This window comes from Talpa occidentalis, unplaced genomic scaffold, assembly GCF_014898055.3.
Source record: "Talpa occidentalis isolate TD23 unplaced genomic scaffold, MPIMG_talOcc4v2.1 talOcc4.14, whole genome shotgun sequence".
In the NCBI taxonomy this organism is placed as follows: domain Eukaryota; kingdom Metazoa; phylum Chordata; class Mammalia; order Eulipotyphla; family Talpidae; genus Talpa; species Talpa occidentalis.
The window spans coordinates 86,976,424-86,999,879 of record NW_023601433.1 but is presented as its reverse complement, the minus strand read 5'-3'; the positions used below and the strand labels follow the sequence as shown (position 1 = coordinate 86,999,879).

The 23,456-nt window shown below is 52.0% G+C and overlaps 1 protein-coding gene across 7 annotated transcripts in view; it reads left to right on the top strand.

The window, feature by feature from the left end:
• CLIP1 (CAP-Gly domain containing linker protein 1) overlaps positions 1–23,456 on the top strand; it is a 94,512-nt gene that overhangs the window by 10,551 nt on the left and 60,505 nt on the right. For 2 of the 7 annotated variants that reach the window (XM_054695381.1, XM_054695380.1), the window contains exons 1-3: positions 7,677–7,794; positions 17,683–17,871; positions 19,140–19,696. In XM_054695381.1, the coding sequence (XP_054551356.1) occupies positions 17,787–17,871; positions 19,140–19,696 (642 nt within the window). In that variant the 5' untranslated portion in view covers positions 7,677–7,794; positions 17,683–17,786. Of the gene's footprint in view, positions 1–5,325; positions 5,347–7,676; positions 7,795–9,874; positions 9,949–17,682; positions 17,872–19,139; positions 19,697–23,456 lie in introns of those variants that run through there. The other 5 variants (XM_054695377.1, XM_054695379.1, XM_054695382.1 and 2 more) reach the window with 5 other exon arrangements.

Genomic DNA, 23,456 nt, shown 5'->3' with positions numbered 1-23,456 from the left:
TCGCCTTCCTGGAGCTTGGCCCGGTCGCCCCTGTCAGTCTGCGCACTTTGCTGTCAGGGTCTTACCCCGAGATGGGGCTTGCGTCCTGCGCCGTGAAGTAACTGTGACGTGACCTTAACCAGTGATTTCACTTTTTAGATCTGTTTCTTCAGTGGTAAAATGAGGAAGTTGAACTAGATTGCAAAGGTCTCTGATTCTAAAATTTTATGCTATTTTAAGCCCATTTGCTTCCTTTTGCACATTAGTGTAATTGACTGCTGCTGACCTATTAAATCCATTCTTCTGGGAGACACTAACCGGGCCTGGTATTTGCAGTCCTTTCTCGGAGGCTGGATAGCCTCCATTACCCAGCTTTCAGCCCCGTACCCCTTTTTTTCAGTTCTTTGGCAGGTGGCAGAACTTTGGGAGGCTGCTTTTCTTCTGTTTATCTAAGTAATAGGAACAAATAGCTCTTTGCTCACACAGGGCTGTCCGGAGAACTGGTTGCAGGCAGTTGCATCATGGCACATTTTAGCAGCTAAAAATGTCCTGTGCTTCAGCTCTCTCTGCTGGGTCGGGTTTCGGCCCCGTCCCCCTCCTTTTACAAGACTTTCATAGACTTTGAAACACTGGTCTCAGTGGGCCTGTCAATACCGTGAGGTGACAGCACCAAAGAAGACCCGGAGCCACACCTTCCGGGACCCTTCTGACATTGGGGCGCTGGTGTTTTAGTGAGTACGTCCCAGGACTCTAGAGTGGGGGCGGCAGAGGGATCCCTTAGATGTGAAAGGACACCCACAGTTACTTGGGGCTGGAGCTCTTTGCAGAAGTACTGGTGTTGGTGGAAATGCTCTTGAACAGTGGAATATAAGACAGGCCCTGTAGCTTTAGTGGTCAAGACACACTTGTGAAATAATCCCCGTCTGAGAGGTGCTCTGACAGATGGGAAGTGATGGGGGAGCGGGTCCCTTGTTGCAAGTGAAGGCGGGGCAGGGAGGCCTGTGGTCTTGAAGGCCGTCTTAGTGTTCTGTCCTGACACGGTCTCTTTGGGGTCGGTGTACGTGAGCCCTGTCATAGCAGGCAGTGAACGTGAGAGCGCTGTGGCAGTGAACAGAAGCATTGGCACATTTAACCGTAGTCAAAACTGGTGGTTTTTACATCTTACTTTTACCTGTGTCTCCTTTTCCCACCATTTAACTGAGCTTACTGTGTGTGTCGTGCTTTGTAACGCTTTCTCAAATGTATATATTTAGCGCCAGCCAGAGATGTTATCACCAGCTCTGTCCTCAGCTGGTGGACTGTGAGTTTATCAAAAGCAGCACAAAATTAAGTCAAACTGAGAGACGCACCAGCCAACTCTCAGTTCCCAGAAGGTTCCTTTTCTGTATCCAGGTGGTCTTTGGCGAGCACTGGTGATCTCCCGGCTAGCCTGCGATGCTGCTTTTCCCGCTTCACATGAAAATTAAGTGATAAACGGTGCCTTTCTTTTTTTTTTTTTTTTTCCTTAAGATTTATTTATTTATTTGTTTGTTTATTTATTTATTTATTTTTACAAGCACTGGGCACAGTCAGAAGCACGGGAGGGTGAGAGAATTCACCAGAGCCAGAGCGGGGAGCAGAGCAGGCAGAAGGACCGAAGTACACTGCTGAGGGGAGCAGCGGGCGGCAGGAGAGGTCTGCGCGCCATGTGGGACCCTCCTCCGGTGGCCGGGGAACAGCCGGGGATCGAACCGGCGTCGCAGAGGCTGCGGGCAGCTTCGCAACCCAGCGCTCAACCACTGCGCCACTGGGGAGGCCCAACGGTGCCTTTCTTAATCTCATTTTTCACTTTGTACAGAGCTTTTTAGTTAAAGTGTTAAGCTCCTGCTACTATATATTTAGAAATTTTAGACTTTGTGCTGAACCTCAAGTTTAATGGTTCCCTGTTTCCTGATGCTCTGGCCTCCTGAACAAAATGGCGGCTCTTCTCCACCCTGTAGCGTCCCTGCGGGAGGCCAACTCAGCACTCTGCAAGGTGGACGCTGTTGTCTCTGTCCATTTTGGGAAATTGCTTTTTCGCTGACGTGTATTCATTTCTGATGGGGCCAGGAGACCTTTCTCTGGTCGATCCCACGTCTTGGGGTGCTCTGCTGGAATGGGGAAAGGCTTGGAGGAAATTTCCTCTCATCTATCACAGGCACCAGCTTGAGAATGTGAGATGATTTCCTGTTCCCCTTTTAAGCCATCCCCTGAAGCTGATGACTCAGTCCCCACTTGTTTGTGCCCCTCCTTATCTCACTTGTTATCACACTGCTTTGGGCCTGGGCCTGGGCCCTGACCTGCTCAGTCACATCATAAACCTCTCTCTTGTGTGGAGGGTTGAGCTTCTTGATGCAGGACAGACAATGGCCTTTAGTGGCTTCAGTCCCATCAGGTCACAGTGCTTGTCAGATACTCAGCCCCAGAGGAGATGCTGCGTTCTCCATCCCCCGGGGGTTCCCTGTCTCCCCACAGCAGCCCAGCAGGGTCCCAGGTTCTAAAGCCCAGGGTGATCTTTATCTTCCCTGGGTCCTGTGGCTTCAGTTCTAGCCACTCAGTGTTTTCTAAGTCAGTCTCCTAACGTTTGGAGGGAAACACAGATTAGTTAGACGTCACAACACTCTTCCCGGACGCTCCCCCACTCCGCCCTGGCTTCTGCAGCTGGACGGACGGAAGAGGCCAGGGGCCTCTCACCCGCCTGCCCGTGGATGCTGCCTTCTGTCTCGGGCCTGAAATCTGCTGGTCACTGGCTCTCAGCTCCCTTTCTTGTATCTTGAGACACTTATTAAATTTTCATCTGTAACTCAAGCTGTGCTTTGCTTTGAGTTTCGTGTGGGTATATTTTCCAAGTAATCAGCGTTGAGCTATCAGCTTCACTAGGCAGTGCCCTGGGCTGTGGGCAGGTCTCCCCTCACGCTGCGTGTCCCTGCCAGGTGGACACTCTAGGGTCCTCCTCCTGGGAGCGCTGAGTCCACCCCCCTTGTCTTAACACCAGTTATTGGCAGTTTCACATCCAGGAGTTTGTCTACACCTCTCTGTCCTCCTCGCCTGTGTGTCCTGCTGCAGCAGGAAACACTGACGCTGCGTGCCCAGGGGACGCAGGGCCTCTGATTGGGATGATGACCAGGGATTGTTAGGGGGAAAAGGATGTCCCAAAGCAAATTCCATATAGGCTTTGTGGACTCCACCCCCACCCCAGGTCAAAGCCAAAGACACTGGGAACTCCAAATCCCATCACCACCAAAGGGAAGGTGGCTGGGACCTGAGGGTGGGGTTAAGCAGCCAGGTGGATACAAAAGGCAGACACGTGGGCTTTGGGGGCTCTCTCCATTTTTGGGCTCTCGGCCAGCTCGCAGCGTCCGGCCAGCTCTGAGAGTGACTTTGGGTTTCCAGGTCGTCGGATCGGGTAGGACGCATTAAAGACTTTATTTCCCTATTTTCTCCCTGAGTTGTACATTTTCCTTATTTCTTTTTCTCTTGTAAATAAACCTTTTATTAACCCTTTTGTGTGTGCCTGTAGTAGAGTATTCATAAGTCCCTTTAAAGTGCGCGGGTGAGGACCCACAGCCAGGAACCCGTTTAACATCGGGGTTGCTCTATTACAGGATCGGGTAGGACGCATTAAAGACTTTATTTCCCTATTTTCTCCCTGAGTTGTATATTTTCCTCATTTCTTTTTCTCGTAAATAAACCTTTTATTAACCCTTTTGCGTGTGTCTGTAGTAGAGTATTCATAAGTCCCTTTAAAGCGCTGAGGACCCACAGCCAGGAACCCGTTTAATATCGGGGTTGCTCTATAACAGGATGACAGGGGAGGCTGTTTTATGTTCTGCCTTAAATATATTCACTGGACGCACCCTGGCTGGTAGCGCAAGTCATGTGTGGCTCTCGAGGACTTGAAATGTGGCAAGTCCATCCTGCGCTGTGCTGTGAGTGTAAAATCCACACCAGGTTTCAAACACCTGGTTCAAAAATGTGAAATAGCCTTTAATTCTATATTGATGGCATTTTGAAATAATGTTTTGGTTGTGTTGGGTTAAATATTGATTTTGTTACAGAGCAGCCCCGATATAAAACAGGTGGCCTGGCTGTGGGTCCTGACCTGCGCGCTTCAAAGGGACTTATGAATACTCCACTACAGGCACACACAAAAGGTTAATAAAAGGTTTATTTACAAGAGAAAGGGAAGTGAGGAAATGTACAACTCAGGGAGAAAACAGGGAAATAAAATCTTTGATGCGTCCTACCCGATCCACCGACCTGGAAACCCAATGGCACTCTGAGGGCTGGCCGAGAGCCGCGAGCTGGCGGAGAGCCAAAAGGGGACCCCCAAGGCCCACGTGTCTGGCTTTATACCAAACCTGGCTGCTTAACCCCACCCTCAGGTCCCAGCCACCTTCCCTTTGGTGGTGACGGATTTGTCTTTCCCAATGTCCTGATGGCTTTGCTCTAGGGTGGGGGTGGAGTCCACAAAGCCTGCATGGGATTAGCCTTAGGACATCCTTTCCCCATAACAATTCCCCCCTTTGACTTTTTGCCGCCATGTCCAAGGTGGTGGAGATGGACTGTGCGGATGCTGGGGTGCAGTCTCAGATGAACTTTTTTTTTCACCTGTTTCTTTTTACTGTTGTGAATCTTCTGTTGGACGGGGCTGTTCTAGAAAGCCTCGTAGCCCCGCTGATGTCATGATCTAATTTGAGACGCGCACCCCGGGCGTCCTGGGGCGCGGGGCGGGAGGGGGGTTGCCCCGGAGAGGGGCGCGGGGCCGGGGCGCCGCGGGGGCCGCTGCAGCTGGGGGGTGCGGCGCGGGCTCGCGGGTCTGCCCGGCGCTGCGTTGCCAACTTTCCTGCACGCCGAGTGCCGGGCCCTGTTCCAGGCCCTGCGGGCGCGCAGACGCGGGCGGCCCGGCGCGAGGCCTGCGCCCCAGGCTGCCGTGCCGGAGGCGGGGAGGGCGCGGCCCGGCGGGGCCTTCCCGTGTCCTTCCCGCGTCCCGGGCGCGCGGGCCTGCCCGGGGCCAGCGGGCGGGGGCGCCCCGGCTTTGCCAGTCTGAGGCGAGGTGGAGACGGCCTGGTTTCCGCTCGGGCGCCGACGGGAGCGCGCGCCGTCCAGCGCCGTCCAGCGGCCCCGCGATGCCGCTTCCGTGACGTGACCGGGGGGCGAGGAAGCCGAGGCCGAGCCCCCCGACGGCGGCCACGGCGTGGGGCGCGCGCGACGAGCCCCCGCGTCGGGGCGTCACCCCCGGGCTGGGCGCGCCCGGCGCCCCCGCACCCCCCGCCCCGTCGCGGCCGCGGGCATTTCGCCTCTTGGAGCTGGAGGGGCTCGGGAGTCGCGGGGCGCAGCCGTCTGCCAGTAAGTCTGGCACCCCGTGTGCTGCGGCGCGTCCGTGGGGAGCAGCGGGGCGCGGGAGGCCGGGTCTTTGGGGCGCGGCCCCCCCTCCCGCGGCCTCTCGCTGCGGACCCCAGAGCCCGCCGCGCTCCCCGCGATTCCCGGGCGCGCCCAGGAGTGTTCATTTGGAAACTGAGCATTTTTATGCTGATGGGACGGGGTGGGGTGGGGGGCCGGGAGGGCCCGGGGCAGGGGGGTCGGGGTGCTCCCCGGACGCGCTGGAGGCTGCGGTGCCCCCGCCTGGCCTGACTTGGGGGGGTCCCTTCTCCCGGCGGCAGAGCGCCCCGGCCTGGCCGAGCTGGGGCCCTGGTTTCCTTTCGCTTTTCAGTTCCTGCCCTTTCACCCTGGGAGTCTGGATTCCAAACCTGAAACAGGGGACCCGGAGAAGGGGGGTCGGGAGGCGCTCCCCTTGCACCCCCGGAGGCAGGTGACGCCTCAGGTCGTCCTTGGGGCCAATCCGGGGGCCTCATTTCTGGCCCTTTTATACTTTGGTGTTTTTAAGCCACAGAACTTTATGATAGTAAAACAGAACTGGCCCAGCTTTTTAAAAATGAGTGAATAAAACCTCGAGATACAGAAATTATGAAGCGCATCATCCCCAGTCGCGCGAACACAGCTTTCAGAACAGCACGAACCGGGTCTGTGGGGAACCTCTGTGACTTGAGCTTTTATGGTTATGAGCGACGGAGAAGGTGGGGCTTGGGTTTTACTGACATCTTTCATCACAAAACCTATTTATTATGGAGAATTATGTTAATTTTTATGGAGAGTTGCTACAGAGAATTTCCTGGCACCGAGGTGAGAGGAGCGCCAGGCCTTCCCTCGCCAGGCTTTCCTGAGTTTGTGTCTGTGTGTTCAGGGCCTTCATCAAACTTGGCGTGTTTTTTGAACATCTTTTGCTCCTGCCAGTAAACCGTCCTTTGGCTTTTAAGAAACTAGGGTGCTTTATTATGTAATTAGACATTCTGCGGTGAAGCGTTTCTATCTCTGGTGCACATACCCCAAATTTTCTTTGTGCAATTTCCTCAGCTGAGATGACTCCAAAGCGCTAAGAAAATTGTTCTCTCTTTCCATGGTAGCAAGATAAACCACTTGCTGTAACAAAGCCCACGAATTTTAGTGACATAAATGAGTAACAGCTGATCCTGGAGCGGGGAATGGACTTCCTGGTAGGGGTGGGGGAGGAGAGGCTGGGGTCCAGGTGGCTTCCATGCTGCGCGCCCACCATCCTCTGTCCCAGCTTTTGAGGTTCCTCCCCACCAGGCCTCCTGAAGGGCTTAGAGCGAAAGGGCTGGCACTCATGAAGGTTTGGTGGGCTGGGCCTAGAAGCACAGGCACCCCCATGTCAGTCACGTGCCCACGATGGGGCCGGGAAAGTGGTCTCAGAAGAACAGGAACAGGTTGGTGAGCCCCAGGCGCGCACCCTCTTCCCGGCCTGCCTGGCTGGGCTGTGCGCGTGTCCCGTGTAAAGTACAAAGCAGCTCACTCTGGTTGAAGCCATTTTACTGTGGCTCAGAAATCATTAAATTTCTTTTCCTGCTTATGAAATTATACATGCTCATTAAATAAAATTTGAGAAATGTAAGGAAACACAAAGTGGCTATAAAAACTACCAATAATTCCTTCACTGGGAGATAATTACTCACTTTTGTTACATTTCCTACCAATTTAAGAATGTTTAACTGCCTAGAAATAGCGAAATCTCACCAATTCTTATTCTGTGCCAGTTTGCAAACTCCAAAACTCACAAGAGGGAGAAAAGAACAACAGTCTAGCAATTTCACTTTTTTTTAGCCAAGGTGGTCAGCCCCATGAGGCTTGCCACTTTTGGGGTTCTTGAAACAAACTTGGCGCTTATACATCATAATCCTCACTTCTCGGTAAATAAATATCGAGGCTGCTGACGCTAGCAAGTACATCAGGGCAGCAAGGCAGGAGCAGGTAACATTTGAAGTTCGTGAGTTTCTTCCTACTCAGTTTTCAGAGTTCTTAAGTGTGGCTTAATTTTCCCGAGAGATTCCTAAGGAAAGGTTTTTGAAACTAAGCTGAAATAAAAACTTGTAAACTTGAAGTAAATAAGATCCCTCCTCAGGTGGTGAGCTGAAGGCCTGGGAGGAGGCTGTGCCTTTGCTCCGCTCACCTGCTTGGCTGCTGCTGGTGGGCGGTGGAGAAGGGCCCTGACCGGGTGAGCGGGAGGGTGGTTTCTCATCTCTGCCGTCAGCGCCAGCTCAGGGACGCAGAGCTGGCTGGTATTTCTTTCAAGTGAGGTTGCACCCTGGAGACTGACGCACGTCAGAATTCCTGTTGTGATGTCATCATCGTGACCTCACAGCCAGGGTTGTTAAAATGTGTGCCCTGCTTCTGACAGGACCTGAGGTGAGCCTGGCCCTATTCTGCAGACACCATGAGGAGGTACTGGGTTGTCTCATATTGCTAGATTCATGCTGACTTTCCCGCAGCTTCTATGGATAAAATGTCGACATTGACCTTAGACCCTCTATATTTTGCTGAGAAAGAGTATATGATGATAAGAAAGGTTTTGGAAGTAGCCCAGGCAGGTCGGATGCTCAGCGGCAGAGCAGGAGCGTGTCTGTGTGGCTGGGCATGCAGTTATCCAGGGGCTCTATTCGCTGTATAATTTGCTGTCAGTATTCCTGTTCCCTGCAAATAAACATTTTCGTTCTGTGGCAGTGTAGCTGTAGCACCAGGCAGTGTGAAGTAATTGGATGTGGTTCTCTGTGTTATCAATTACTTAGGACTCAAGGCCCAAGATCAGACATACCTTGATGGAGCTATCCTTGCCCATGGTCGGGACTGCCTTGCCCTGGTGCCTGTTGCTCTTTTTTTTTAGCTGTGTCGGGTCGTGAGAATATCTAAACACCTAGTCTCTGAGGGGCAGTACCTATCACTTTTTTTTTTTTAAGATTGATTTATTCATGCATACAAGAACCAGGGTACAGGCCAGATGTGCGGGAGGGTGAGAGGACCCACCAGAGACAGAGCAGGGAACAGAACAGGCAGACTGACGAAATACACTGCTGAGGGGAACAGTGGACAAGACAGGAGGGGTCCGCCCCGCCATGTGGGACCCTCGCGGGCGGCCGGGATCGAACCCACGCTGCAGAGGCTGCAGACAGCCTCACAGCACTGCACTCAACCGCCTGCGCCACCGGGGAGGCTCAGTACCTATCATTTTCTTAAGAATTGTGATGTTTAAGCCAACCAAACTTCAAAAGCCCCATGTTCCTGTATGCTGGGTACAGGCCCTTGCTAAATGATCCTCCACCCCTCTTATGTTTGAACAGATAGGGCGCCCTTCCAAGTTTGAGCTAAATTGACATTTTGTGGCCAAATTGTTTTGTTACTGCTTTTTTCTTCCACAAGGCTTGACAGTATCAGAGACTCTGCATCCCAGTTTTGAAGTAGGCACAGATCTTTCTAAGAAACAGTGTCCTGTGTGTTCCCTGTTCCCCAGCCTCTGTGATGGCCACACGTCCCTTTTCTCTTAAAAAAAAAAAAAATGACCTATAGTCCTGAAACATTTCCTTTCTTTGAGACTGGGGGCCTTTTATGGGTCCTCTAAGTACATGTCCTTTCAAATGTGTCTCTGACAGCTTTTTAAAATGCGCCATCCTGTACACAGCGGTGACACTGCAGATTTGACGTGAATCTTGCCCTGCCTGAGATCAGCTTACGTTAGAAAAGAGTCTCTGCTTTCAGCATCTGTTCTCTGCTGGGGGGCTAGGGCTGAGTATTGGACTTCAGGACTCTTGGCCCTTCGGCAAGCTCTCCTTGATGGAAGGGGAGTTAAGGAGATGGAGTCTCTACAGCTGAGGGTGTTGGCGGAGGGGGAGCCATGCAGGAGCCTCGTGAAGGGACACTGGTGGCGCATCCAGTCCTTTGCACAAGGACTGGATGGCCCTGGCCTCACCCCCAAGCTGGGACTCCTTGCTGGAGCTGCAGTTTGTTTGTTTTTGCCTTTAGGAGTTGTTAACTAACCCCCCCTTTTTTTTTTTTTTTTTTTTACTACAAGTGTTTACCTGGGTGTTTTGAAAATTCACACCATTTTGGAGTGGGTTTCTGGTGACTGTATTAGAGTGCAGGCAGTGAGTGTGTGCTGTTTGAGAAGCTGTCTGTAGGCTTGAATGGCATCCCCAGCTCTGAATATTTGTTTAGAGCGGAAGACTGACTTATGTCACTTCCGGTTCAAACAGCAGTCAGTGAGAGGCTCTTTCCGAGGAAAAGTGGGACCCTCAGCTTCTCAGAACTAGTAACCGCTGCCCTCTGTGGAGCGCCCCTGCTTTGGCAGTGTGCTCCTGCACACTGGCGGCCTCGTGTCTGTCACCCCAGGCCAGTGGGCCCCAAAGTCCCGTCAGGGCAGGGCGCCCTGTGTTATTAGGTGGAGAACAGGCTGCTCTTTGGGATCCTGACTTTGAGCAAAGCTGCGTTCACAGGAAATTCAAAGCGAACTTCTTCTTTTTGGAAACAACAGTGTGGCTGGGTCTTCTGACTTGCTGTAGTGGCAGGAGGACACGGAGCAGGATTTCTGTGATCCCGGCAGACGGGGTAAGGAGAAGTCCTAGAGACCTCGATGGCTTTTTCAGGCTTGTGTTGGGATTTTACTGGGTATACAGCAGGCAGGGGGCTGGCAGGCCTCCCAGCCCCCAGCAAGTCTTCACTTTATCTGGGCTCTTCGGGGTTCCCTCGTGGCCTTGCTGCTCTGCGCGTCCCCTTGATGCCGCCCTTATAAGCCCAGCCTTAGCCCAGGTGTACCCACTTACGCATGCCCACACCCTACTGCAGGTGTCCACCATCAGGCATGCATTCAGGACCGCAGGGATCTATCATCCATCCTAATGGCAGGAGGGCAGAAAAGCCTGATACTTTTTTTTTTTTTTTTTTTTATAGAGGCATGTTTTTATTTATTTATTTGTTTGTTTGTTTGTTTTGTTTATACATGCACTGGGTACAGTCAGAAGCGCGGGAGGGCGAGAGAATTCACCATAGCCAGAGCGGGGAGCAGAGCAGGCAGAAGGACCGAAGTACACTGCTGAGGGGAGCAGCGGGCGGCAGGAGAGGTCTGCGCGCCATGTGGGACCCTCCTCCGGTGGCCGGGGAGCAGCTGGGGATCGAACCGCTGCGCCGCAGAGGTCGCCGGCAGCTTCGCAACCCAGCGCTCAACCGCTGCGCCACCGGGGAGGCCCCAAAGCCTGATACTTTTTACTTACCATACACTTGCCCTGTTAAGTTTATTTAGATCAGATCTCAGAGTGAAATCACAAGCTGGGATATTACTCTAGTGGGACGTTTCTGTGTCTCTCAGGTCTGGCTTCTTCGTCTCTGCAAAGAAGCCTGTAGTTTACATAGAGAAACCACCACCCCTGTCCCACTAGTGTGGCTATTTGGCAACACAGCTTCCTGGTGTAGGTGGAAATGTAATTGTGTGGGGAGGAAGAGTCGAAGGCACGTGTCCTGCTGCTGGGTCCTCTGGCCTGTGTTCCGGGCCAGGGGCGGGGCCTGGAAGTAGCTCTCGCCTGGCACTTCTCCCGTCTGAGCCTGGACCAGCAGAGGACTAGCGACTTCCAGTGTTCAGAAGTGAGTTACATTCTAAAGAGAAACTTTTGTACAAATGGTTCTTAAAAAAATATATTAGAACAATGGTATTAGCCCCGTAGTGTACAATAGGATTCTGGGGTCAGAACATAGCATATAATGCCATACTGTTGTGTAGAAAGCAAGGTCATAAACTGAATGTGACTGGCTTTTAAAAATTAAAAAAATAAAATACACCAGAGGCAAGTTCTCTGCCTTATTACAATGATGCAGCCGCTTATAATTTCCCGCATTCTCCAGAGGGCCTGTGTGGCTTGGATACATTTTTGCTATGCTCAGTAGTTACTCCTCACATTCCATTTTTTTTTTTTTTTTTTAAGCTAGAAATGAGCAAATGAAGTAGCGCGAGGGCCCCGGGGAGCCCCTTTTCTTGTTCCGCGCCAGTAGTGTGTCTTCACATCAAGGTGGCTTTTCATTTGGAGTGTGAGGCAGTGAAACTGATCCTGGTAAATTTCTTGGATTGATCTCTAAGGCTCTTGAGTCTCCTTTCAATTTCTTTTTCTAACTCAAGAATCTTTTGCTATTAGCCAAGCTGAGCTTTTCCCTGCCTTAGTCAAACACTGCATTTCCTCCTCCCTCCTTTGTCACTTCTCTAAAATCTTTTTGAAAGGCCTGTCTGCCACCACCGTGCCACGCTGTCGCCTTTCCCTCAGCCCCCTCCAGCCCTGCCTTTTCCGGGAGCCTGTTTCCCTGCAGTACCCCACTCTGCCCTCCAAAGCGCCCCTGATCAGCACCTGGTTTGGGATTGCGCCTAAGCTGAATTGTATTCGTGGCTGTTTTTCATATTTTCGTGGGCCTTCTCCCCCCAAGTACATGATAAATTCTTTGAGCTGAGCTCTGTGTCTATATATTTTTCTGTCATCTGTAGCAGCTGCTGTACAACTTTTAAAAATACTAGTTACACCTCAATTGGTTTCTCTGTAGAGCTGCTGAAAAAAATCACGACTATTTTCCTCATTCATTTTACGTGGCAATTATTGATAAAGGTCTGCGGGAAACAGAGCAAGGACGAAAATAGCTCTCCCCTCAAGCATTTGTAGTTTGGACTCTGCACACACAGCTCGGTGTGCCCGGTGCTGGGGAGAAGATGCCCGGTCAGCATGCCTGGCAGTGGAAGGATGCGTGCGGAGAAGGGTTTGTGGGGCGGGTGGTGCTTGAGTTTGCCCATGAGTCAGGTTGCAGCAGGTGAAGATGACTTGGAAAGGGCCCTCAGGGCCAGTGAGCCAGCTGGGCTGGCTGCCCAGAGGAGTGACGGTGCCCAGGCCCCCTGATGGGGTCTGGGAAGGTGGTCAGTGGGTGACGCGAGTGTGGTGACTGAGGAGATGAGCCTCCCAACCCCTTCTCTGGCAGTGGCGCCTCATCTCTAGCATCAGAACCACCAGGAGGGCTTAGTCAGTAGGGTTGGGCAGGGCCTGTGATAATTTGCATTTCCAGCAAGTTCTTAGGTGATGGTGATGGTGATGTTGCTTCATTTTGAACCACTGATTTCGGGCAGCGGCTCATAGAACCGAGAAACGCCTGGCCCCATACACCCACCCACCCTGGTCCCGCAGGCTGTTAGCTCAAACTTCTTGCACCATCCAACCCTGATGCAAAGCCTTGACGGTGCCAATGGAGTCGCAGATACAGATCTTGCTGACTTGGCCTCCATATCTTCAGCTCTCTGAACTGGAGGCACATGCTTCTGGAAGCCCTTATGAAATGGGTAGAGATTTTAAAACTTTGAGACTCCAAATGTGAAGCAAAAATGAACATAGCACTTGTTCTTAAACTTTTTTCCTCAGCATCTCATTACGTTCTTAAACATTATGGAGATCTCCAAGGCTGATGTTTGTTTAGGTTTTTTTTTAAAGATTTATTTTTATTTATTTATCCATACAAGAACTGGGGTGTAGGCCAGAAGTGCAGTGGGGTGGGGGTGGGGGAGTGAGAGGATTCATCAGAGATCACCACCAGAGACAGAGTGGGGAGCAGAACAGGCAGATCTACTGAAACAAACTGCTGAGGGGGGCAGTGGGCGAGACAGGAGAGGTCTGCTGCACCATGTGGGTCAGCTCCCTGGCTGGGGATTGAGCTCCTGCCACAGTGGCTGGTGATAGCTTCATAGTGCTAAGACATTAACTCCTGCGCCACCAGGGAGGTCCTGTTTAGGTTTTTTTCTATTGCTGTTCACCATATTAAAAATTAGAACTACACATACTTATTCATTAGAAATAATAACACACTATTACATGTTACATAAAATTTTAACTATTTTCTAAAATAAAATATTTAATGAGAAGGTGGCATTGTTTTTTTTTTTTTGCACATCTTACTGATGTCTGGTATTAACGGAAGACTAGGTTACTAGACTGCAACTATTGCATCTAATCTGTAGTTACATAAAAATTCATTAGTCTGACTTGTTCCCTTATCCTTGAGTGATTTTGTAACATGCATTGTTGGTTGGAAAGTATTGATGTAGCCAATGACGAAAGCTTTTAAATATTGGCACATTTCATTGTACGGTATATTAAAAAAAAAACAAACCCTTTCTTAACACCACCCATCACAACAGAAAGGTTCTAGGATCGGGAAGCCACCAGATTCCTGTGGAGGGTGTTTTCCAAAATCCTTTCTCCTGAGAGCTTAAATTTTATCATTGTCAACAAATAGTAAATTTCGTTGAAGCACCCGGCTCCTGGGCCGGTTTTCAAGAAGATGCCTGCCCATTACCTGTGTCTGCACAGCCGGGGACGGTCATTGATGCAGGTGTGCAGACGGCAGGGGCTCCCTGTGGGGTTACAAGAGTATTAAGAGGCGTGGATTCCGGGGTTAAAGTTTAACAAAATCAGGGTTTTACCTCATCGCGTTCTTGTCTGAAAGGGGCTTGCGCCCCCAGCTACCAGGAACACGGAGGAGGAGGGGCGGGATGGCTCCACTGCTTTCCGAGGGCACCTGCCGTTGGTGGCTTTTGCACCGCCAGTGCCAGTGCCAGCTCCAGCAGAGCGGAGCAAGGCAGAGACTGTCTTGATATCACTTCAGAGAGCTTTTGGACGTCCTGCAACGGTGTCTGGGGCGCCCTTAGTGTGTGGAGGGTGAGGGCGCGTGTGCATCCCTCTGCCTCCGAGGGCAGACCCTCTGCTCTGGGAGCTCAGCAACTCAGAGGTCAGCCTGAGCTTACATACTGCAACTTTGTGTGCTTACAGTGAGAGAAACGTCAGGAGACCATGCCCTTGGGTGGTGGTTGGGAACCCGCGGTGGCGGGCAGCAGCAGCTCCCGCATCCTGATGCCAGTGCCCTGCAGACTCAGTGCCCTGCAGGCCCCGCGCCCCGGCCGGGGAGCAGCTGCCCGCTCATCACTGACACCAACACTTCCTTGCCAACTCCATTTTTCTGGAACCCCCAGGCTATACTTCTTAGTTTGGCAAGATTTGGTGACCTTTTTTCATTTTGGTGTGTTTTCGTGTTTAAAAAACTTAAATTATACACAGGAAGTACGTGTGCGTATGAGTCTGCAGTTTCACAAGATGCCGCGGGAGGGCGCCCGTGCACACCCCAGCCTAAGAAATCCAACATTGCGTTTTTGGGTTTCAGTGTTTTTATAACTGATGACAAAATAGGCGTTTTCCAGTTGTTAGATGTTAGGTCACTGTGTCTAGGTTGTCTTTATTTTAAAATATCCCTCTTAATTATTACATAGGACAGGTAATTTTGAACTTGACTGTTTGCCCTGTACTGCCAGGTTCCCCTGCGTGGCACAGGGTGAGAAAGCTTACTCAGAGCCCCAGTGCGTTGGAGCAGTGAGAGGCCTAGAGGGGCTACACCAAGAAACTCCCCAAGGAGGGTGAATCTAGATGTAGCCCCATTACTAGGGCAGCTTGTGTTTAGAGTCAAGCGAGCGAAGATAAGAAGGCAACGAGCAAGAAGCAGCTGTCCCTGGGACATCTGGGAGGTAGGGGAGGCCTCGGGGTTTTGCTCATCTAAGTCTAGTATCTATTGCTGTTTTCAGCACATGCTGCTTCAGCATGGGTAGATCCTCACACCAGGACTTTTGCCCTGCGAGCTGCTTATCTTAAACTGTCCTGTTCCTACCCTGGGTGAAGGGCACAGAAAAGTCAAAGCTCGGACACAGAAAAATCCACGCTCCCGTAATCTGCTACGTGTCGAGCCCAGTTCTTTACTCCTTTACTCCCCGGACTCTCACTCTGCTTCCTAGTCCAAGTGTGTGGTGGCCACGCCTCTGTCTGTCCCCAGTCCCCGCTCTGAACACTCTCTTCCCCTCCTTGGCTTGTCTGGCACTTGGCTGCCCTGGGCCCTCCCCCGGGCCAGGAGCCTGGTAGTGGGGCACGTTGTCAGTGCTTTAAACTTCTGCTTCTCCGGCTTCAGACCCACCCCCAGCTCCATTACAGCCCCCCACCTGCAGCCCCACCCGCAGCGCAAGCCCACTGACCTCAGTGTCTTCATTCCTTTATCTGCTTCCTCGCTGCTGTCAGCCTCTCCCCCACCCCATCCCTCCAGCTCCCAGCTCCCAGCTCCTGCCAGCAACAATCCCTTTGTCACACACGCCCCTTGGTCCCGCCCATGGCCAGAGCCTTTAAGCATCTCACGCTAACCACCTCCTCTTCTCAAAACAGCAATACTGATCTCCTGGGGGGCCAGAAAGCGGACGCTGGGGCTCCGTCCCAGCCCACTGAGCCAGAACCTGCAGTTTAACAAGCTCCGGGGACGTTTGCACATCTGAGCACCCATGTCCTCACCGGGACACCCTCACCCCTTGTGCCCTCTCACCCTTTGACCTGGACCCCTTCCCACTATCACCCACCTTGTCCTCACTTCCCTCTTGACCCAACTCAGACTGCTGGTTATTTTTTTTTCTTTTAAGATTTATTTATGCAGACAAGAGCTGGGGTACAGGCCAGAGGTGCGGGGCGGAGGGGGTGAGAGGACTCTGACCAGAGGCAGAGTGGGGAACAGAACAGGCAGACTGACGAAATCCACTGCTGAGGGGAGCAGCGGGTGAGTCAGGAGAGGTCTGCTGCGCCATGTGGGTAGCTCCCTGGCCGGCCGGGGATCCAACTCATGCTGCAGAGGCTGCAGACAGCCTCACAGGGCTGTGCTTAACAGCTCTTGCGCCAGCAGGGAGGCCCAGACTGCGTTTATTTTAATCACTCCTTTAAGACAGTCCTTGGAAACCTCCGTGGCTTCCCTTCTCCCCTCCGCTGTAATTGAACTGGCATCCTCTGACTAGGTGGACTTTGGAACCACACCTGTGTTTACACCTCTGCGGCTCCACAGAAGGCCGGCAGGTCACTAACAGACCAGGACATGCTGTGCCCATTGCCAGGTGCCCTCAGCCACTAAAGGATGGTGTTGGCAGCTAATCCGTGTAGTGAGAGGCTCAGGTGGGGTAATGATATGCATGGAAATTATTTCTAAATTATAATCTCCTGTGTGTTATAGTCCTTACCTCTGGGCCAGGAGAGAAGAGTAGTTTGTCTTATTGCAGGTCCAAAACCCTTGATGCGGTGAACACAGGCATCAAACATTCAAGCGTGCTCGGCTTGTTGGTGAGGTAACGTCTTCCTCCTCTGTTCTGCGTGTTTGGCATCGATCACTTTCACCATGACATTCACTGACCTTGAAGCCTCCTGCAGAGATGTTGCTTCTTGGTGATTGTGTTTTGTGGGTCCTGTGACCAAGACTTTGCTCTTTTGTTTCACAGTGAATTGATTTTTTAGAGCAAGCCTGCCGTGTCATTTATTAATAATGCATGAAGAAGAAACTTTAAGTGGAAGGTTTAAAACACCAGCATTGATGGTCCTGCCCGTCATTGTTTTCCTGAGACCGAATGCCTTTTCCTCCTTCATCAGACTTGCTCAGGCTGTGTGCGCGTGCTCGGCGGGCGGGGAGAGGGCTGCGCTCCCTGGTCCCGGCTCTCCCCGCAGCCAAGAAGGCGAAGCGCAGTCATCTGAGAGTCCATCAGTGTTTTTTTCTCTTTGACTAAACGGTCCTGTTTTAGGTATTCTATCTAGAAATATTTTCCCATGGCCTAAAATCCCAAAGTATCCCGCCTCTCTGAAAGGCAATAGGACAAGGTGCTTTTCTGTTTAAGCCCATAAATTGTAGATTCATACCTGGTCTCGAGCCAATCAGCTTACTGTATCTGTGTAGACAGAATAAAGGTGGTTTTCCTGCATCACTTCCCAGATACAGCTTTTTCTTAAAGAGTTTGACTCCTTCTCTGGTGTAACATATAATACACTTGGTTTTATATTGAGCATTGCATAATCATGTGGCTAACAAGTACACAATATAGGCTGGTGGGCAGAGAACTCAGGCCGTGTAGATGTGAATGAACTGAAAACTGAGAGCTCCCGTCTCTCCCTTAATTCCCGTGCACATTTTTCTGACTCCTTTCCTGCGGAGCGCGGCTTGGAGGGACTGTCTGGTCTGGAATTGTGAGTGTCCAGAAAGGGCGCGTCCTGCCAGCCTTCCTCCTGTCTTTAGCGCAGCGGATCGCTTTTAGCTGCATGCCAACGACATCTTCATGTGATGAAAACCCAGAGCCCTCGAGGCTCCGGGGTTCGCCGTGGGGCTGGTCTGTCGTCGTGTGGAAGGAGGAGTTTGCACTTTGCCTTAGTGACTGTAGTTTCTGCATCCTTCCTCCTGTGGATTCTGAATCTCTTCATATATTTCTCTTTGCAGATTTCACCCAGAGACTGACTTCACGATAGAAACACCCACAGCTGTGTCAATGGTGGGGGACAGATAGTGGTGGCCGGCGAAGGACACACCCGCAGCCCCAGACGATGAGCATGCTCAAGCCCAGCGGGCTCAAGGCCCCCTCCAAGATCCTCAAGCCCGGGGGCTCGGCCTTGAAGGCCCCCACCACTGGTACCTGCTTTTCCTTATAGCAATAAATTCGTGTCCTTTACGAAGACTTTGCATTTGAAATTTTAAAAAATCTTACAATATCATATTCTTGAAACTATTTGAAAAGGTTTTCATCAAAAGATGTGGAGTTTTAGATCTTGAAGTCATCCGTGAAGAGTTTGGTTTGCCTGACTGAGTTGATTTGGTCTAAGATGCTAAAATTGTCACGTTCAGTAACATCAGGGTTCGATCCTTGCCAGGTTTAGGTACTTGTCTTTCCCCCCACGTGTCTTCCTGAATTCTCCGGGACCTTTCTCCTCGGGCCTTAGGGATATGGAGAAAATGGACTGGTCGGGCTTAAAGGGATGATTGACCTAGAGCAGGCAGCCCTGCGGCTCAAGCCTGGCGCGGGAGGGCAAGCACCCCGCTGTACAGATGAACCCACGCTCCCTGTGCCTTCCCCGCCGCCCCCATTTCAGTTTACACCCCCTGCATCTTCTGTGAGTGAGCTGGGGGGAGGGTGTCTGGTGCTTGCTCTCGGCTCCCTCTGTGCGGTTTGCGCACGGCTGGCTCTGTTAGCCACCCCTCCAGGTGGCCAGGCGTTTCCTGACAGGAGCGAGTCAGCACGGGCTTTCTCAGGTTCTTCCTGAAGTCACTCCCTGGCCTACCCGACAGCAGGGAGCTTTGAGGGTTTTGGTGTTTGCTGCTCCTTTTTACCCGTGCCTAGAGCACCGGCCTGGCCCAGGGCAGGAGCACAGTAAATACTTGTTGATGGAGTGACCGCCCCCCGTGACTTACACGTTACATGTCAGGACATAGCCGGTGCCGATCAGAGACACCCCGAGACATCGTAGAGGGGAGGAAAGCTTTACTGAGAGACGCTGTGAAGAAAGGGCTTTGTGACCTTGGGGCGGGCGGGCAGAAAAGGCACCCCTTAATCTCCTTCCCGCCCCTCCTTCCTCTTCTTAAGACCCCTTCAGATACCAGCCTGGCCTCGGAGCCTTCCCTGTTTCTCTCATTCCTGATTTAGATTTGTCTTTCTCATCGGCCGTTTTCACGTGCACCCCTTCGAACATGAAGTCCTCGAGTCAGGGCATCAGCGAGCAGTTTGACTTGGTGTGGCAATGGATGAAGTGCTTTTTTTTTTACCACTTTGTTCACAAAAGAGAGAGAAACAGAGCATCTCTAGAAGGCCGCTTTTCATTTCCTCGAGTTCCTGCTCCTCTGGGGAAGGCGGTGTCTGCTTGGGTAGGAGACCCATCTTTTCCGACCCCCTGCTCTGTGTTCAGTTGCAGCTCCAGTAGAGAAAACCGTGTCCAGTGAGAAAGCGTCGGGCATTCCAGTCTCTGAGACACAAGAGGAATTTGTGGATGACTTCCGAGTTGGGGAGCGAGTTTGGGTGAATGGCAATAAACCTGGATTTATCCAGTTTCTTGGAGAAACCCAGTTTGCACCAGGCCAGTGGGCTGGGATTGTCTTAGACGAGCCCATTGGCAAGAATGACGGCTCGGTGGCCGGAGTTCGTTACTTCCAGTGCGAACCTTTAAAGGGCATATTCACCCGGCCCTCGAAGCTAACCAGGAAGGTGCAAGCCGAAGATGAAGCCAACGGCCTGCAGATGCCCCTCGCGGCCAGAGGGACTTCGCCTCTGCCCGCTCCCAGCGCCTCCCCGGCCACTCCCGCGAGCACGCCCCACAAACCCGTCCAGCCAGCCCCGAAGGAGCCTCCAGCTCCCACGCAGATGAGCAACCTGACAAAAACCGCCAGCGAGTCCATCTCCAACCTCTCCGAGGCCGGCTCAATCAAGAAGGGAGAGCGAGAGCTCAAAATCGGAGACAGAGTGTTGGTGAGTCCAGAAGCCTCGCGGCTGGCGGGCAGGGCTGAGATCGTCAGCGGCCTGGGGCTGAGCCTGGCACACAGTTTAGGGCCTGTACAGGAGGAACCCAGTCCTCTGTGGGGCGAGAACCCACTTTCCTAGTTTAGTCTGTGTGAGCACAGGGCCGACTGCAGACCCGCCATGCCTGCCAACGTGGGCTTGCATGGCCCACGCTAGTTCAGCTACAGTCAAGCCCAAAGAATATTGAACTTTCAACTTATAAATATGAGGGTAATTTTCCTTGCCAAAGCAGCCTTTAGCTGTGTTTAAAGAAGTATCTTTAAAAAAAAAAAAAAAAAGGTAGTATCTTGTTCTGTGGGTTTTTTAAAAAGATTTATTTATTTATTTATTAAGATTTATTTATTTATGCATACAAGAACCGGGGTACAGGCCAGATGTGCGGGAGGGTGAGAGGATTCACCAGAGACAGAGTGGGGAACAGAACAGGCAGACTGACTGAAATACACTGCTGAGGGGAGCAGCGGGGAGACAGGAGAGGTCTGCTGCGCCCTGTGGGCTGCTCTGTGGTCGGCAGGGATCGAACTGGCACTGCAGAGGCTGCAGACAGCGTCACAGTGCTGTGCTTAACTGCCGCGGACCAGCACAGCAGTAGACGATGAGGCCACCTCAGGGTTGAGAGAAGCGTGCAGGGTGGTCAGGGCGTCGGTGAAAGAAATGACAAACAGACACACTTCAAGAGTGAAAATCTGAGTGTAATTTTCTTTGAGTTTGTGACCAGTATATATATGTTTTCCAAAAGCACAGGGACAAAGAATATCAATGAAATCAGCTTGCTCATGGGCTCAGTCTATCACCGTCAGGGAGGTGATCTACATAACAAGCAATGACTTTTATAGAAGAAAGAAGGAAGTTTAGAAAGACAATAAGGGATTAAAGTTTGTAGTTCTAGAAAGAGGGGATAAGATTTTTAGCATTCTTGTAGTGGTTCCTGGTGGTCGTTATCTTTTGATAAGCTTCTGTCTTTTCAGGGAACTTTTCCGCTGCACTTCCTCTGCTTCAGGGTGTTATGCTGTTCTCCCGCCGCGGGCTGGTTGCCCAGCCAGACCTAGGGACCATGGTGAAAGCCATTCCTAAAGGTCACTGAAGGGGGAGGTGCAGCAGGTATGTAGGGTTTTACTGTTCTCCCCCTGCGCGCTGGTTGCCCAGCCGGACCTAGGGATGGTTAGCCCTAAAGGTCACTGCAGGGGGAGGTGCAGCACTTAACCACCTATGCCACCAAGGAGGCCCAAGCTTTATTTATTTATGCATGTAAGAACTGGGGTATAGGCCAGATGTGTGGGGGTGAGAAGACTCACCAGAGACAGAGTGAGGAGCAGAACAGGTGGATCTACTGAAACACACTGCTGAGGGGAGCAGCGGGGAGACAGGAGAGGTCTGCTGCTCCATGCGGGTTGCTCTCTGGCTGGCCGGGGATTGAACTCGTGCTGCAGTGGCTGGTGATACCTTGACAGCACTGTCTTTAACCCCTGTGCCACCAGGGATGCCCTTGTTCTGGTTTTTAAGTTTTTGTTAAGGCGAGCGTGTGGGTCTCTGAAGCCCTGGCCCATGCCCTGCCCTTCTCGGGATGTGCCGCCTGATGTGTTTCAGAATTTCCGTGCCTTATAAATGATCACATTTGGGAAGATGCTGTTGCTTCTGTCTTACTGATGGCAGCAACATCGCCCGTCAGGTCTGCGCTGTGTGTCCAGGGATGGCTGGTCTGACACAGTGATCTGGGCTCTGGTTTTAACCGTGAGGCATGTGGCATGGTGCTGAAAACCCAGGCCCAGGCCTCTCTCTGCCTTTGTGACCTCAGCAGGCCATTTGACTTCTTGGCTGCCTCAACTGTAGCGTGAGGTCAGGCCCCATAGCACTGCTGTGAGGATTGCATGACACGGTGCCGGGTCTCATGGTGTGTGGTGCCACAGGTGGCGTGAGCTCAGGGCGTGACCCTGTGCCTCTGAATCACGTGCAGTGATGGCAGCCAGTGCTGCTTCAAGCAAATAATGAGAGACAAGGGAAAAATAAATCAGCGTACATGTAATTCCAGTGCCCGGGACATAGTAAACAAGAAATGGCAGCTGTTTTTGTCAGTGGTGAGATGTGAGGGTTACGGTGGATCCGAAGGTGAGCAGGAGTGTCCAGGCAGAAGAAAGTAGTGGTGGTGAGAGGGAGTGCCCTGGCCCTGGCCCTGGCTCTGGTTCTAGTTCTGGCTCTGGCAGGGGGAGGGGCAGACTCCCAGAGGAGGGACGGCGTTGGCGTGGCCGGAAGTTGGATGCTGAGGGAGAGGGCGCGCTGGGTGGTGCTGCCCGGGGTGGGCTCGGGGGGATGTTGCTTGGGTTATAAAGGACAGTCTAGGAGCTTCCTCTGGACTGAAGTGACCTTGGCCGGTAACCCGGATGGAGATGGGGCAGAGCGCGGGTTTCAGTGATGGCACAGCCCCTGCGGGGACGGGAAATCGAAACATCTGATTGGCAATTCTGCTACTTCAAAAAGAATTTTGTTGATTATCAAAATCCTAATGGAACTGTATCTGCTCAATGATTGTTACTAAGAATTGATCTAGAACTTGCCGAGCTCCCCAGAGTGCCCGGGTGGCTCCTGGCTTGTCGGCAGGTGCAGGGCGCAGGGCTCTCCTGCCTTCTCACAGCTCCTGCCTGAACTTGAGCAGACGGCTCTCCTGTTAGGGGTGATGGCTCGGAAGGTGACCCTGCTAACGCCCAGTCCTGAGTGTCCCCTGCTGCTGGCCCTCGGCAGTGTGGATGAGAAGCGTGGTGGGCCACGCCGCTGCTGCGCACGCAGCCCCTCACCGGCCTCCCGCCTTGGTGTGGGGATCAGCCCACTTGTCCTCGAGCATCGCCTGGATCCCACTGTGGGAGCTGCTGTGGCGTGTGCTGTGCCACTGCTGTTTGGGCTGAGGTCAGGCTCCTGACGCCCAGACCAGGGCCCTGGGGTGACAAATCACACTGAGCGCTTTTGACGTGGTCTTGCTGCCTTCTGGGGGCTGTTTGACATTCCCAGGATATGACATCAGGCTCTTGAGAGACTTGACTGCCCCAGCTCCGCGGGGCTGTCTCGTGGCTGGGCCTGTGTGTTCTCGGCCCATGACCATATATGAGAGGGAGACTTTGCAGCCTCTCACCGTTGCCCTGAGCTGCTCCCGGGGCTCTCCCACGGAGGCTCTCACTGTGAGAGGAGAAACAGTCTTCCTGAGGATAAAAAACATCTTTATTCAGAGGACCATGTAGCTTGTGCTTGGGCCTTCACAGCTGCATTTCCCCTAGGGACACCTTTTTGGTGTTTGTCTTCGTTTGCACAACATCCTCTCCGTGAGGTTCTTCTACAACATGTCTGTTTAGAAAACACATCTCACAGTTTACTTTGGCTGATTCTGGGCATTTCTATGCTGGTAAATACCGCTGTTCGTTTACAATAATAAGCTGGTGTTTGGCATCGCATGGCCAGGCCACATGTAATCATATTTAGCTTGCTCCCATTTTTCTGAGTCAGATCATATATAAACATTTAAAATTGTAAAAGACGCTGCCAAACTGTAATCTAAAAAGCCTTTATTTATGTTCCCCCAGTGTACAATTATACTCTTTCTAATCATTTGGTTTTTTTTTTTTTTAAAGATTTATCTACCTATGCATACAAGAGCTGGGGTACAGGCCAGAGGTGCAGGGGGGTGAGAGGATTCACCAGAGACAGAGTGGGGAGCAGAACAGGC